The 15809-nt window shown below is 33.9% G+C and overlaps 1 protein-coding gene across 1 annotated transcript in view; it reads left to right on the top strand.

Moving 5' to 3' along the window:
* LOC111507611 (serine/threonine-protein kinase RIO3) overlaps positions 1-8467 on the top strand; it is a 28493-nt gene extending 20026 nt beyond the window's left edge. Inside the window, exons 4-6 of the mRNA XM_023162957.2 lie at positions 5202-5581; positions 5693-5872; positions 8080-8467. Of these exons, the coding sequence (XP_023018725.1) occupies positions 5202-5581; positions 5693-5872; positions 8080-8343 (824 nt within the window). The 3' untranslated portion in view covers positions 8344-8467. The remainder of the gene's footprint in view (positions 1-5201; positions 5582-5692; positions 5873-8079) is intronic.
* Positions 8468-15809: the final 7342 nt, after the last annotated feature.

The raw sequence follows: 15809 nt of genomic DNA, 5'->3' as shown, positions 1-15809 counted from the left end.
CTCACTTCTCATGGAAACACCCCCGTATCTTCTGTAATATTCGAGGTGGAATGATGAAACTCTCAGGACTGATGGAAATGCTCAAAATGCACCTACCACCTGAATGGAGTTGGCCAAAGTGATATACACTGTCCGCCACTCGCGATGGAACACCCCATTTTTACGGTAAAACATATTAGGGGGCAAAATAGGCTCAAAATTCCTTCAGATTCGTGATCAGGACTACCAACTTACTACGAATACACTTTTTTCCTGAAAAAATTTCAGTTCTGAAAAATCCGAATTTGTCTCACTTCTTATGGAAACACCCCCGTATCTTCCGTAATATTCGAGGTGGAACGATGAAACTCTCAGGACTGATGAAAATGCTCAAAATGCACCTACCACCTGAATGGAGTTGGCCAAAGTGATATATACTGTCCGCCACTCGCGATGGAACACCCCATTTTTACGGTAAAACATATTAGGGGGCAAAATAGGCTCAAAATTCCTTCAGATTCGTGATCAGGACTACCAACTTACTACGATTACACTTTTTTCCTGAAAAAATTTCAGTCCAGAAAAATCCGAATTTGTTTCACTTCTCATGGAAACACCCCCGTATCTTCCGTAATAATTGAAGTAGTTTATTTTTTTGGTTTTGCCATCAAAACATGAACGAAATTGTTTAAGAGAAACTCGACTTTTGTTTTCACATAAATAATTCATTTTTTATTTTGTTGTTAGGAAAGTTATTCCTTCTCAATAAGAGAGAAAATGGTGATTTTGTAAGAGGAACGGAAACATGTAATCAGTGAGGTTTTAGGATGGTTAATGTTAGTTCATATTCTCATTTTCCCATTATTAAAAAAAACAAGGATATTTTGTGGCGAAAAATGTTATGTAGTTCAAAATTCTTTCGAAATACTACTTTCAAAATCACATTTTCAATTAAAAAACAAAACAATCAATTTCAAATGATTTAACTGTTGACAATTTTATATTTTCGTGCCTTCTATGAAATTTCTTGCAAGGAGATCTTCCTTATTTGTTGGCCTATCCTTATAAACTTCATTTTTCAAGTTTCCCCATAAATAAAAATGCAGTGGAGTTAATCCTGGGGATCGTGGTGGCCATACTACGAGAGGGCTATTGGGTCCTATCCATTTCATAGGTAGATTCCTATTCAACCAAACCCTTCTTATGCCACTATTGTGAACTGGTGAACCATCTAACTAAAAAATCTGTGTCTCACATCCAAAGGTAGTTCTTCCAACACATCGGAAAATGCATTTTCGAGAAAATCAACGAATAGTCGTCCGTTTAAATTTTGATCGAAAAAAAATGGCCCGATAATATTTTCGTTCAGGATACCACACCACACATTAACTTTCTGAGATATTAGGTCTCTACAATTCACCACCCAATTTGGATTTTGTTCAGCCCAAAACCTCACGTTCTGGGAAGATACAACACCATTCGTGGTATAAAATATACTTTAAAAAATTCCTGTCATTGAGATAATTTCCCTGCATTCATAAACAATACTCCATACGGCGGATTTCATCTCCTTCGTGCAAAGTATGTGAAAATTTGGGTTTGAACGCATGCATTTTATGCCTCTTTAAACACCTCCATATTTTACTGCGGCTCATATTGAGTTGAAGCGATAAGTTTCTCAAACTAATTCTAGGATCAGCTTGATGAGCCGCCAATATTGTATCATCATCAATATGATGTTTTACAATTTTTCTGTCTTTTGTTACTTGGCCGGTGCTCACGAATAGATTATATATTTTATGTACAGTTCTAGGGTGTACAGCTACCTCTAGCGGGTGTCTTCTATTAAATTCAGCGGCCGCTTCACGATAAGACCTCACCCCTTCACTAACAATTAAAACAATTTCAATTTTTGCTTGAAGTGACAGACGTGCCATGTTGAACTTTGTCAATCAAAATGAGATGATATCAGTTAAAGTGGGAACTTCAGAAATATTAAAATATGAACAGGAACTCACGAACAGAAAACAACTGGAACACAGGAACAATATCCAACACAAATACAGGAACAATAAACACAATGGGAACAAAAACACGGCAGAAACAACAGGAACAACGGTGATTCAAAGAACAACAATACTAGAAACAACAAATGCAATGAAAACTGGTCTGGGGGATAATATAACAAGATCTTTCAACAATATTGTCAGGTTGACAGTAAATATCAATGAGCAACTGTTTTCCATGGTGATTTCAGGGCACCGCATGATTCAATGAAACTGATGTAATTCAATCCCTTCAAATGATTTCAGACAACAATTCAGCAAGTAGGTAAATTAATCTAAATTCTACCTGTTCACCGAGTGCGATTTTTTCTTTAAAAATTAACAGTTGTTTCGGTGTTGCAATGAGTATGAAGATTAATTTTGTTTCGGATGGTAATATGTTTCCTCAATATTTTGATAAAGAACCCCGCACATTTCTTATGAGAAATGGCTTGCCTTGAATTTTGCCGAAAATTTGATATGTTGTAGTTCTTGATGTGCTGATTGAAAGTGTCCACAGCCAAAGCTCAGAATTGTACAGTTTTCGAGATGTGAACCTTTGAATATAGATTTTTTCCATTTTTTGCAGTTTTTGCTCATCAATCGAGAGCTCTCACTTCTGGTTGGGATAGAATTTGGATATTCAGCAACCAGAATTAGTTTTACGAATAATCTTCTTCAGTTATAATAGATGCCGCCATCGAAAATTTTTCATACACTATCTCGATAATCTGAGAATGTGGTGATGTGACATTTTCCTCAGATAGGCTCAAAATGGATGATAGCATCTCACAGCATCTGTATCTTTCATACCTGAGAGTACTCTCCAGATAGAATGAAGGGGTTCAGGTATTGGAAGCGAACTATTTTGCGCCGTAATATGTTTTACCGTAAAAATGGGGTGTTCCATCGCGAGTGGCGGACAGTGTATATCACTTTGCCCAACCCCATTCAGGTGGTAGGTGCATTTTGAGCATTTCCATCAGTCCTGAGAGTTTCATCGTTCCACCTCGAATATTACGGAAGATACGGGGGTGTTTCCATAAGAAGTGAGACAAATTCGGATTTTTCAGAACTGAAATTTTTTCAGGAAAAAAGTGTATTCGTAGTAAGTTGGTAGTCCTGATCACGAATCTGAAGGAATTTTGAGCCTACTTTGCCCCCTAATATGTTTTACCGTAAAAATGGAGTGTTCCATCGCGAGTGGCGGACAGTGTATATCACTTTGGCCAATTCCATTCAGGTGGTAGGTGCATTTTGAGCATTTCCATCAGTCCTGAGAGTTTCATCGTTCTACCTCGAATATTACGGAAGATACGGGGGTGTTTCCATGAGAAGTGAGACACACTGTATATACAGTGTCACCATTAAAGTGCGCACCATATGGGAAACTTATTTTTCGAAAAGTTTCAATGAAGTTTAACTTCGGCACTTGTTTGTGCTTTAAATTTAACTTAAAATTATGCGGTCATATTCAAATTCAACTTTTTTTGTGAAAAAATTTAAAAAAGTGCATTTGTAGATCGAATTTAACAAAAAGTTACTTGAAAAAGTTGTGTCCACGGCAATTTTATATCCATATGCCAAATTTTATTCAACTAGGATAAAGTTAACGTTTTGCTTATTTTTGACATATATCCCCTTTATTTTAATAAACAAGTTCGGTTAATTGTCATCAATTCATGTATACATAACAAACTCATCAGTAACTTTTCTGATACATTTTTACTTATACGGACATTTTTAGAGAGAAATTGAAACTTTGCACCAGTCATGTTAAAATTTTTATAGCAAATTTTTAATTTCTCTCTAAAAATGTCCGTATAAGTAAAAATGTATCAGAAAAGTTAAACTCCATGATGAGTTTGTTATGTATACATGAATTGACCCAATTAACCGAACTTGTTTTTTAAAATAAAGGGGATATCTGTCAAAAATAAGCAAAACGTTAACTTTATCCTAGTTTCATAAAATTTGGCATATGGATATAAAATTGCCGTAGACAAAACTATTTCTAGTAACTTTTTTTTAAATTCGATGTAGAAATGCACTTTTTCAATTTTTTTCAAAAAAAAAAGTTGAATTTGACAAACACTGAACGTCAGTGGGTCGCAGTTGGCCGCATCATTTTGAGTTAAATTCAAAGCACAAACAAGTGCCGAAGTTAAAATTCAACAATTTACTAGCTAAATGGGAAAAACAAAACTTGAAGGTTCCCTAAAGGTTATCTAAAAATTATATCTTTGTGGGTTTCTCATACTAAAGAAAAAATCTTACAATTGAACTTCCTAAACAGCTGTTTAAGTTACAGAAAATCAAAACAACAAACAAAAACTTTTGTACAGTGTAGCGGCCTTGAAAGTCGTTGAATTCGTAGGCCTGGGGAATCTCGTCTTTGTAAAATGATAAAGAAACTCACAGTTATTTAGGGAGAATATTTTATCATACTTTTCTAGGTGGTTCCGTCTTGAAAGGTCAGAAGCCTCCTTGACATGACTTCTGCTTGAGTCAACTTAATGGAGCCTTGAGAAATAATCAGCGGCATCCCGTGTATTCGTTGATAGAAATATTTATTGTAACGGCCACCTCTTTCCTCAATTCATTTATAAGAAACGCCTCTTATCACACGTATAAATTTATCTCCATAAAAAAACCTAAAAGTTACATAGTTTCGGAAAATGAATTGATTTTAATAAAAAAACACCAACCTAAGATTTAATGAGGTTTTTTTTTTCTTATAAAACTCAAGATGGAATGAACACCACCAATTCCTTTTGACGAGTTCATTCTTCTCTGTTCATTTTTTTTAAACAACTTGTTATCAGTTTTGATTCCGAAACTTTCGGGATATTATCATGAAACCCACGCCAACAAAATTGTAATTTGAATTGTTGCTTCATAAAATGGTCAAAATGGCCTGGTTGCTTGCCTATGTTCTAGGTAAAATATATCAATAGAATCAGAAACACTTAAGGGGTACTTACACTGAACAAGAAACAGGTTGATTTGGAAACAGATGAGAGTTCTTACCAAAAAACAAGAAATTGAACGTTACAATGTTCAAACTAATTTTATCCCTACATATATAAACAGGACAATAAACATAATTTAACCAAAAAATTCTTGAGAGACAATATAATTTTTTCTCATTCGCTACATTTTTTATTGAATTTTCAGGTAAGGAAGCTGTGATACTTCATGCTGACTCAGACCCTGCATTTCCATTCGCTACTGAACAGTTACCAAAAGAATGTGTTATTAAAGTGTTCAAGACTACTCTTTCAGAATTTAAACAACGAGATAAATACATTAAAGATGACCATCGTTTTAAAGACAGGATTGGCAAACAAACTGCTAGGAAAACCGTTCATATTTGGGCAGAAAAGGAAATGGCAAATCTTATGAGACTCAGGAAAGCTGGCATTCTTTGCCCGCATGTTGTAACGCTCAAAAAACATGTTCTAGTCATGTCTTTTATCGGAGAGAATCATCGGCCTGCTCCAAAGTTGAAAGATGCAAAAATGAAGGAAGCTGACTACATTGTTGCTTATGATGAGGTAATACTTCAGTTTGCTTCATTTTCGTGTCATTGAAATTTTCTGAATAAATATAGAATATTAAAATAAAAATAGAATAAATAATGAAATAAAAACTAGTTATTTTTTTAGGTTATACAAGCTATGAAAATATTGTTTGACAAGGCTAATCTGATTCATGCAGATTTATCGGAGTACAACATTCTATGGCACAATAAAGAGTGTTATTTCATTGATGTAAGCCAGTCTGTGGAACCAAGTCACGAAAATGCCTTCCATTTTCTGTACAGGGACTGCAATAATATCATCAATGTGAGTTTTTTTTATCAATACCATTTCGCCGAAAAAAGGTACATAGTGTATGAAAAAAAGTTTTCTAGAAAAATGCATTCAAAGTTTCGCAGGGTATTACTACTATGTACACGCCATCAGTGGGGTGTAAGGTCTTGATATCATTGGTCTTGATATCATTCAGTTATCGAGTCTGTGACTGGGCTACAGTGCAGCTGATTAAAGTAACCTTTTCGTTTCTGGGTTTTCTATCTTATCACCACAAATATTTTCTTTTAGTTTCGTAATTTTCATGAGATTTTCATAAATTCTATTTTATCAAAATGAACGCGGGGGTCGATTTCAAAAAGAATCAAGAGGTTTTCGAAAAATAGTTTGAAGCGGTTAATGGAATATATGATGCGGTATGTAATGAATATGAATCTTTTGTAAGTTCTGCTTCAAATATAACATCAGAAAATTGTGAAACAGAGTATGCTGGGTTTGAGGAAAACTTGAATTAATAGTTCTCGCATCAGCACCGAAGAACTTGAAGAATCTGCCAAAGATAGAAATGAATCCGAAATCATAAATTCCTTACAAGGAGACAATTCTTTAGAGTGTTATTCAAAACAATGAGATTTTTTATTCTAAAGAAAAGACATCATTTTTGATCAATAATCAATGAATGGGTTAATCAATGTTTTTTGAAGAATATATAACTTTTTGAAACATCTTCGTTTAAATTTTTTACTAAACTAGGATAACATGCAGAAAACAAAATTATCCTGATTTTGAATTCAGACACTCTGAATTTGATTTTTAATGTAAAGTAGGTGAAAGCAATGAAAAATTTTTTTTTCCTGATGTGAATTGCAGTGTATTATTGAAATGTATTTTTTTTTGCTAATGGTTCTGAACATTCAATCACCAAATAAAGATGTCGAAAAAGTTTTTTTGCAAGTTTGACGAAGTTCACATGAAAGAACATGTTTTCAAGTGCCTGAAACCATCGTTAAGTCAAAACTCATTTTTTGACACCCTATGTATCTTTTTTTTGGCGAACACTACATATATTAAATGTCACACAGGAAATCATACCTAATTTAAAATGTATCTAATTATCATTCAAATGTTCGCTTGATGAAATTTCAATAGACGCTGCCATATCACAAAATAATTTAAACACAAAATTTCTCGGTGTATTCATTGATAATCCGCTGAAATTTGATGAACACCTTAAACAACTCAAGAGTAAGATCTCCTCCGGATCTTATGCATAAATCGAAGTTTAACTTTGCTTCTACTCCTTATGCTACTCGTAATAGCAATTATACCTTTAGACTTCCCATCCCAACTTCGAATTTAATCAAGGATTCCATTTACTATACTGGTGGTAAGTTGTTTCAATCATTCACCATTAGAAATGAGATCTGCAAATCTATGCAACATTCATTTCAAAAAGGCGGTGAAGAACCTACTTGTTGATAGACCCTATTATAGTTTGGAAGAGTATTTTAGCGAATCTTTTTAACAATATATTTGCAATTTATTCTTTGTACTATCACTTTATACATTTAAATTCAGAAGTTGTCAACCTAAATGAAATACTTTCGATTTATTCAATTCTTGATTTCCTGTTATACAGTATCAAGCTTCCAATAAAACTTTGAGGCGAGGGAGTGAAGTTATCAATAAATGTTTCTTATGAAGTATTCAGATGTATCAATTTACAAGGTACCAAATGGCAACATGGCATTAAAAAGTTGTTTTTTTTTAAATTATATACGCATATAAATTGCATATATGTCTTTCCATATTGAGATTCTTCCTGAAAAGTAATTTAATAAAATATAAAGCTATTAAAGAATATGTACAGTTCAGAAGGTATACTACCAAGTCCCCATTTTCAGCGTAAACTCAATTAGAGAGTCTGTTTTATCATTCAGCTTGCCAATAAGTGTCACTTACAAAACTTTAGTCAGGTTCATTTTTAGCCAGTGAATTGAGCTTTGAAGTAAAAATGACATTCACGAAAAAGTAATATGAATAATAAAAGGGGTGTGATTCTTTGAAAAAGGATTGCGAACAGTGAGAAATATTTTTGTCTTTAAAAAGTTTCATGTTGATTTCACTAACAGATTTGATCTTTCCTCAAAAGGAAAATATAAGGTGTATCATCATTGTACTAGTACTACAATATTTCATTGATTTATTATGTAGATCTAATCCATTTTTTTAACTTTCAGTTTTTCAATAGGAAAGGTGTTCCTGATATTTACACACCTGATGATTTATTCAACTATATCACTGGCTGTAATTTCTGCGACAAGGTAGCTCTCTTGAACTTGCAAGAATCCTTTAAAGTCAAACCACATTTGTTGGACAAACCTGGTTTAGAATTGGTTTATAATTTTGACAAGGCCTGGGAAAAGACAAAATCAGGAGAGATTCCCATAGATACAGTTGCAGCAGAAGTTGATTCAGGTGTGGTTGAACCTATGAAAGCGTGATTAGGGTTCAAATGAAAATTAATTGTTAATAAACCAACATAGGAGCAGTAAAATAAATTATTGCTATATTTTACATATGACTGTTTGTTGAAAAGTATAAGAGGAAATAGATTTTTCAAATATTCCCACTCTGTTTGTTTTTTGTAGGAAGACAGGCATCTTTTCTTTACATCATTCACGAAATACTTACACCGTTTTGTTAAATTATTATTTATTTAATACATATATACAAATATAGACATAAATGTATGAATCATAAAAAGTGTCATGGTTATTGAGACTTGAGCTCGAGCCTTGAGCTCGATAACGCAATGTAGGTCATAAGATCGAGGTACAGTCCATTAACTTTTAACGAGGGAGCAAACATATTTATGTCTTCAACTTTTGAATCTGATGATGCCTACAGGAAAAAATTGAAATGTGAAAGAGCGAAGCAACACACATCAAACTTATACAGAGTAAATAATATGGAAAGAACTCAAAATGAACAGAGTATTCAAAGTCAAAGTGACATTATTATGGTCACGTTCAATACTGCAATTGAATCATAAATTTGAAGGAAATAAATCAAAAATTTCTATTTATAGAAAAAACACTGTAAGCTTTCATTTTGTAATCATACAATGTTTTTTTCACCAGATATGTAAAAGTTCAATAAAGATAGACTACTATTCTGAGTTAAAGACTGTTTCATAATTGAAATTTTGCAGAATTTAGGAGTCTTTTCCTCGTGATGCAGTATAAGGGCTGTTGCTTTCTCCTTATTCTTACACCCATTATTTTCCGCAACAGCCTCAAATCTGTGCCAGCTGCGTAAAGTGTGTCAAGTTCAAAATCGGTTATTGAACCAGCTGCAAGCACAACAATTATATCTGCATGTATGTAAAGTGTGATAAGTCCAATTTCAGATGTTAACTGAATTATTTACTTGTGCGTCATTGGCATAAGTTACAAATGAACAAAATGGATTTTGTAAAGCGTTGTTAAGTCTTGGTCTAGTACTTACTACGCTTTACTCAAACTATTCTGTATAATGTCCAGTTGCGTTCATTGTGTTAAGTCTAAGAATTTTAAGACAACACACTTTGCACTAAAAAGCTACTAAGTTAACACACTTTGCACTATTCAACACCTGATTTGACTAGTTCATTTTTCAGTAGTTGTGTTGTTGGTTTTCACATGTAATTGTTTTTCATTACATCTTCAAGATCCCAGCGCATTTTGGAATTGTGTCATGAAGTTAAAAGCACATATAACATCTATGAACCGGAAGAAAGAGAAAGCATTAGTAAATTTGTTTGGGGCCTATGTCAATTTAAATGAAAAAACAATTATGTTGCTGATGAATTTTTTATTTACAATAGATTAGGCCTACTTACTGGCACAGTAGGTACTGATTACAATACACTCTTTATTGTATTTATGTTTATTATATTTATTAGGTGATTATCAAATAGTTATGAAATTATGAACACACATTTTTCATAAAGGTACTATTTTTTATAACCACTGCATCTCATTTAGAAAAGAGATACTTAAGTAAATCGCATTTTAGTTGAACAGTATTGCAGAGTAAGCTTAATAAAGAAATAGGCAAAAGGCAAGTAATTTCAAAAACTACACCTCACGATTTGATCACAAAAAAAAGGCAAGTATATCCCTTTTCTTCAGACTCGCCCGCCTGAACTTGAGGCTCTATTCAATTCTGATGACTCAGACATAGACGAAGACTTCGTTCCAGACAGAGACCTGATTGGGGACTCATCAGGGATGAAACAGAATTTCTTTGTAAGAGAAGTAAAACATTGGGAAGTAAGATATATATTGAATTACTGCCGACTCGAGTTTTTAATTTAGTAGAGGAACGACAAGCTGATGAAGCAAGTGATATTCTCAACCAGGCAGACACTGAAGAGACTTTCAATATAGAAATGAATGAAATTCAATTTAAGAAGAGTGGAAAAGTAAGACAAAAAGGTTTGAAAGGACAAAGTCGAAAAGTTAGAAATGAAAGACAAAATTTTAGAAATCGAGGCTTGTAGTACAAAACAAATAAAAGTAGTCGAAGCTAGAAAATCAGAAAGTTTAGATTTATGTAGAATCAAGTGCGCTGAAAAAATTCCGTGAAGCAGTTTTTGAAGAGTATTGGAAAATGGATGACTACAACAAAAGATGTGGTTTCAAATCAGCTTTGATAGAGTTAGTTGAACCTAAAAAAAAGGAAGAAATTAGTGAAAAAAGTAGACTGACTACTGTCAAGTACCATGTTGAAGTTGAAGGCAATAGAGTAGTTGTTCGCAAACAGTGGCGTATCGTGGGTATAGGTTGCCCGGGGCGGAAAAAATTTTTGCCGCCCTCTTAATTAGGTATTTCAATTTAATGTATACTATGAATTATATATATTAATTCTAGAAAACTTTTCGATAAGAATAGTCATCATGATTTTGCATTATACAGGTTAGATTTTAAATAAAAAAGTTAATTTGTTTCACAATCACGTTTATTAATACAGAAATTCTTACTTCAACCATTGATATAACAGGTACATAAGTATTATTTAATCGACATGATTAAAATATATTAGCGAATTGAATATAAAACGAAAATCATTTTTTAATTAGAACTAGGATGATACAATTGAGTAATATTTATATATTTTTGAAAAATAATATAAGTAGGTACTTGTTAGAGTTAAAAATAAAACCCCGGCTTCAGTTAAAAATTTATACGTCTACTTTTTTAAGAGTAAAGTATTTTATTGCACCATCAATGTCTATAGCATCACACACCTCTTGTTCAATAGACAAGATAGCCAAATTTGTTAGTCTTATAGTACTCATTGTCGACCTTAAATAATTTTGAATTAATTTCAATTTCGAAAAACTTTTCTCACAGCTGGCATTGCTTATGGCAACTCTAAAAAAATATTCGCAGCATGGTTAAAATATTGGGCAGAGTGTCTTCCAGCTTATATTTTACAATAAACTTTAATAATTGAAGTGAGTCTGCATTAATTAATTTATTTTCGTTGCCTGTAGCAGTAACAAAAGTCCACAGTCGAAGTTGTTCCAGCTTGAAATTCTGCTCGTCAATTTCAACAGATGCGTCGTCTAAATTACATTTAGTGCTGTCTGGATCTAATAATATAGCCGGCGTTAGATAAGCAAACTTATCGGTCAATTTCTGTAGCTGATGAAAACGTTCATGAATTTCTACAATTATTCTATCTAACGAAGAAAACAGCTTTTGTCTCAACTCATTCGTCGCTACAAAATATCATTCGAAGAAAGGGGATTTTCCGAATTCGTCACAGAATAAGTAATGAAAAATTCTGTGCTCTTTTCAGTCGGTTCGAATTTATAGTTGCGTTAAAATATGATATGGTTGAAATACTTACAAAATATATTTTATTATTTACTGTGAAATTTTGCCGCCCCCACTACGCGCTACGCCACTGTTTGCAAAAGTTATTTTGTTAGTATTTGGTGAAAATCGACGGATGCTAGACACTGTTGTTCAAAAAAAGAGGGCGTCTCCTTCAAGCTTAATCCAGTCAGATGCTAGAGAAAATTTTCAAAAAACCTTCATTATTGACAAAGAAAAGTTGAATTTACGTGACTTTTTGCTTAAAATTCCAGCTTATGAAAGCCACTTTTCGAGACAAGATTGTGGTAAAAGGTTTATTGCTCCACATTTGACAATAACAATGAAGAATATAAGATCATTTTAGCTGAAGCCATTACAAAACCAGTAAGTTTTACAAAATTTGAGTTCCATAAATTAAATTTAAAAATGAAAAAACCCAAAATATACACTTGTTCAAAATGTGAGAGGCTAGAAATGCAAGTCAAAATTTCTTCTGGAAATGAACAGTTTTTAGAACAAAAAAAAATCACGTTGCAGATGCAGAGTTTGCATATGAAACTAAAAAGAGGGATAAGGAAAACTCGAAAATCAACAATACCACTAAAACTCTGACATCTGACATGCAACAGTGCCTTTCAACTCCTCAAGTTCACAATTCTGTGGCATTCTACAAACGTCAACTCTGAACTTTCAACCTAACAGTATACGATTGCACTAAGAGCTTAACTTACCTTTGGCATGAAGGTATAGCTGTTCGAGGAGCTAATGAAGTTGGTTCATTCATTTCTGAAGCAACAAAACCTGAGATCACATGTCTGACAATGTACTCAGATATATGAGGAGGCCAAAATAAAAATACCCATGTAGCTGCTATGTTATTCCAGTGGCGCATTTGCTTTTTCAGCTGCAGGAAAACCTGCAGCACCACATCGTCTGAAGAATTTGATCTGCCAATGTCCTCTCTCTCATAAAATAAAATGTAGGCAGTCTCAAAGGCTCCAATAGATTCAATACATCAAGCGGCGTTGGAAGCTGTTGGCTCCTACCGAGCAACGTCTAAATTGGTAGCAAATTGCCAAAAACGACTCTCCTATGGTAATGGTGGCCTCACAAAATCTCCCGGGCTGAAAAAAATCAACCATAAATTTTTGGATCCTGGAAACATTCACCACCCCCATGAACATTTTTTTGACTTTGCTCAGCTTTTGAAAAGTGATCTCCAGCAGCGCAAGGAACATGTAGTAGGAAACGGTTTCACTTGTAGGAACGTACAGTGGCTGAAGTATCTAAAATGTGAACCTGGAATTATTTTCTACAAAACTTCCTTGTACCCTGAACAGCCTTTCCAATGTATAAGTTTCAAAAGGATATGCAACGAAACCTCTTTCGAAATGAATCGTAGTTCACGTTACAACGGTCAAAACCCTATCCCTGACTAAAAAAAGAAAAACCCCCTTGACCTGCTACCCTTTATTTTACTTGTATCAATTGAATGAAGTCCATGTCAAAAAATATTTGGGATTTTTTTTCTACTTCAATATTTAAAAAAATGAACTTGACGTGCTGTGCCATTTAGGATCTATTAAGTGTCGGACGTCTGTAGAAATAGAACTTTTATAAAATACTAAAAAGTGTAATTATCAATTTCACTGAAAACTTTTAAAGTGAATATCTCAGAACTGTGTTTTACGCACCGAACACATAAATTGTCTGCGATAAATCGACCATGATGATTCGTAATCGAAGGTTGGAGTTTTAATAAAAATACTGTTAAGGCTAGTCCAGACGCTACGATTTTCAAAATCCATTATTTGAACAGTTCAATACGTTGTTTGTAGAATGGAAAAATACACAGTTTTGAATCTGGCTCGGACCACCCCTGAACATGGCCTTGCCATGAAGATAGCTTTACATGTTTCAGGAATGATTTCACTTGAAGATTGTTTCGATATAATTGTTGTGAACTCTAGTTATTTGTAACTTCTGCTAGTTGCAAAAAACATTCAAGTTGCTGTTAGCCTTTCTTGTCTATGCGACTGTATTTCGTTATTGAATTGTGTGCGGAGAGATTGGAAGAATCGAACCTCATACACAAGTCAATAAAAATATTCTTGGACAGTCAAGCGGCGTTGGAAGCTCTTGGCTCCTACCGAGCAACGTCTAAATTGGTAGCAAATTGCCAAAAACGACTCTCCTCGATAGGAAGACTTAACAGATTGTATCTGGTCTGGATTCCTGGCCATACTGGCCTGGATGGCAAGAAGATTTATGGACTTCTGGCTTCTGACTTCGAAACTTGATACCAAACAGTTGTTGGACTACAGTAGGGATGAACTAATATGTCTAACAGGTCTTCTTACAGGTCACTGTTATTTGAATCATCATATGCAGAGACTCGGACTGTCGGAAGACAGTGTGTGTCGCCTCTGTTTGGAAAATGATGAAACAGCAGAGAACATACTTTGTGCCTGCCTTACTGGGGACCGAATCAGGTTTTTAGAGTTCGGCAGAGCCGTACTCTTACCATCTGACCTGCAATACCACCCACCATACAAACAAATCAGCTTCGTTAAGAAGCTGGGGTTATTTGGTCGAGTATGAATAGATGTGAGCCACAATAAACCCTTGTAGGTTGCGGTGGAAGGTCGAATAGACTCACTCACTTTGGACCTTGCCTAACCTAACCTAGCCTTTCATGTTGTGATATTGCTATTCTCATACAAGTATTTTCTTTGATCATAAGGCACTAATTCCAATAAAAAAGTACACATGTCGATGTACATTCTCAACATTTTACATTCATTCCCTCAACTAGTGTATGCTTTAATTGAGAAATACAACTGGAGTGGAACATACTATTATAATATTTAGACACTCTTTATTTTTACAGCATTCATAAGTCGTGGTCATCTTTGTTAGATCACAAAAGATGGGCAAAAAAACCTTAATAGTATTTACCATTAGACAAGGAACTCACTGATATCTTATTTGAACTTTTGAAGCCAGTTTTTTCCCAGCAAAGGTAATGAAAAATAGGGAAACCAGCAACTGATCAAAACACTTTCATAAACAGACATAGTGCTATTAGGAATGAAAGGCTATTATTACTTTTATAAAATAGCAACATATTTGTATTGTTTGTAAACCAGAACCAGCTAAATTACATAACTTCAGAACAATCATATATTATATTGTGTAACAATCCTTGAATGATATCTGACTCAATTGTATAACTAATGTTTGGAATAAAAATAGAATAGGAAAAAGTGTTTTTTGTACAATACAATATCCATATAAAAGTTCTAGTACTATGTTGCTGTATCGCTGCTGTTCCAATGTTTTGACAGAGTTAGAATCAACGAACTTAGGCGTGCGCAGCGTTATAGAACAGTGCTTTCAAAAAATTGTTCTACAGCGCCATCTAGTGGCGAGTTACAGAAAAATTGATAGCCTAAAAACCTCTATGAAAAATTACTTATACATGTCAAGTTTCATCACGATCGGTTGAGCGATGTAGAAGTTTATCACTTACCAACCAACCAACCAACCAACCAACAAACATCCATTTTTATATATTAGATTAGTTTCCAAAGTATTTTTATTTCCTGTAATTCAATTATTATATGAAGGTAGTTATTTTGAGTAGTTGTTTCTTCCAGTTTGTGCCTGAAAGTTTTTTCTTTGCAGGATTTACACATCTTTCTAAAGAATTTATTCTAAAATCTATTGTTTTCTTCCTTCCTTTGGAAGATTCACACATTTTTTTGTATAGAGATGGAGAAATAGAAAGTCATAACCTTTCTTTCCCAAAAATATATCTTTTTTAAAAATATACCCTTTTCAATTTAATCAACCCAGTGTTGCCCAAAATAACCCACACGTCAATGAAACATACTGATAGCACCGTATAGAAGTAAAAAAGACTTCTGAACAGTGGAGTATCCAGAGTAATTTCAAAGGGGACATGATTGGAATCAACGGCATCGACTACTATGATCACTAGCTTTGCGTTTTAAGTAGATTCTCAAGTCATTCAGGGAGTATATCATAGCTATTCATAGTCCCGTCTGTCTCAACACATAACAGAATCAATCCACTTT

This window comes from Leptinotarsa decemlineata, unplaced genomic scaffold (genome assembly GCF_025532065.1).
Source record: "Leptinotarsa decemlineata unplaced genomic scaffold, Ldec_3_MD MMD2_P_RNA_scaffold_2, whole genome shotgun sequence".
Classification (NCBI taxonomy): Eukaryota; Metazoa; Arthropoda; class Insecta; order Coleoptera; family Chrysomelidae; genus Leptinotarsa; species Leptinotarsa decemlineata.
This window is presented reverse-complemented; position numbering and strand designations above follow the sequence as displayed.